This window comes from Aplysia californica, unplaced genomic scaffold, assembly GCF_000002075.1.
Source record: "Aplysia californica isolate F4 #8 unplaced genomic scaffold, AplCal3.0 scaffold00249, whole genome shotgun sequence".
In the NCBI taxonomy this organism is placed as follows: domain Eukaryota; kingdom Metazoa; phylum Mollusca; class Gastropoda; order Aplysiida; family Aplysiidae; genus Aplysia; species Aplysia californica.
In genome coordinates, this window is record NW_004797519.1 from 659,280 (window position 1) to 660,782 (window position 1,503).

The 1,503-nt window shown below is 37.9% G+C and overlaps 1 protein-coding gene across 1 annotated transcript in view; it reads left to right on the plus strand.

The window, feature by feature from the left end:
* Positions 1–1,503, plus strand: part of LOC101859106 (serine/threonine-protein kinase 31) — a 53,697-nt gene that overhangs the window by 8,838 nt on the left and 43,356 nt on the right. Inside the window, exons 5-6 of the mRNA XM_005100486.3 lie at positions 673–734; positions 1,203–1,355. Coding sequence (XP_005100543.1) covers positions 673–734; positions 1,203–1,355 — 215 coding nt within the window. The remainder of the gene's footprint in view (positions 1–672; positions 735–1,202; positions 1,356–1,503) is intronic.

A 1,503-nucleotide genomic window follows, 5' to 3' on the forward strand; every position in this document is an offset into this window, starting at 1 on the left:
GGGGGAGGGGGCGAACAGAGATGATGTGTGTCATTCAATGACTGGCATATGCAATATGTGTTGTTTATTGGCTAACACACTTATTGTTACTTGTTTCTGGACTCTTGATAGATTTTTTTTATGCGGCCAGACAATTGATAGACATTAAAGTGCCAAACGCATCAGTATATTCTACTTACTACCAGAAGCTTTATTTTCATTAGCCTTCGATGGTGTGCAAAAGTAGGTTATTTTGCTGACAGTTTCAGCCTCAAGTCTGTTTACCTCCTATTTTTCTTCTTATTCGGATTAGGGTATTCTATTGTAGTTTCAAGTTTTTTTTAGAGGTTCAACATTTGAGATGTACTGTGTTTTGTCGTAGGCTCAGCATTGAAATGATTGTTTTTATATATTTTCTTGTGGGTTCAAAGTTTCAGAGATTGCGCTCCATTTTGTTGTTTCATTATTTGAGAAATTGTGCTATGCTTCGGTGAAGGTTGAACATTTGAGAAATTGTTCTATGCTTTGTTGAAGATTAAAAGGTTGAGGTACTGCTCTGTGCTTTTTTTTTTTTAGGGTTTTGCTTTTGAGATGTTGTGCTTTGTTTTGTTGCTGGCTCGATTTTTGGAAATATCATTTTGTTTACTTTGTAGGTTCACTATTTGAAAGATTATGTTGTGGGTTTTTTTGTAGGTTCTGCGTTTGAGGGCAGTCAAGAGTCTCTGCAGACGCCTGTTATGAAGAAGGACACAGAGGTAAGACAGGGACTGGAGATAAAGTTAAACAAGTCTATTAAAGTTTTTGGCTTTACTTCACCTCTCTTCAGTCTAGTTTGTGGGGCTTTTCTTTTCAGAACTGGATCAAGTTATTTTCCTTGTAGTGAGTATGTTGGCTGCTGTTGGCCAGTTAGTTACTGACTTGAGGTGCATGCGAAAGTCCGAGGTTCAAATTCAGGCTGAATGCGAATTATTTTTAATTCACGTCCAGGAATATTTCTACCCGACCTGACAAGGATCAAGTTGATGTAATTTCAAAATGATTGACTTTGTTTCTGGTAGGACTTGAAATTCAGCATTTTGGTATGTGAGATGAATAGAACAATTCCCCAAAATTCCAACATGGAGAACCCAACGCTTTCAGATGGAGGAGGTAGGAGCTGCAGTATTTACTTAAAAGTTATTGCAATTTTACCTAATGAGAACTTTGATACCCTTTGTTGTCAGAAAATCCTGGTATCCCATGTTGAAACTCCGGTGGTCATCTGGGGTCAGAGAGTGAACACAGAAAGCGCCAATGAGCTGACCATTATAGCTGAGCAGCTGGCTGTCATTTGTCCTGAGGCGCCCAAACTGACCGGTAAACCAGAGATGGACAAGGTGAGGGGGTGTTGCCTCATGTAGAGGTATTTGTAATAAAACTTATTTATTTATTTATTTTTATATGATTTTTTTTAATTTTGAGATTTAAAAAAATAAAGAGTTGCACAAAACAAGACACAGACACGTGGGAATCAAATGTCGCCTT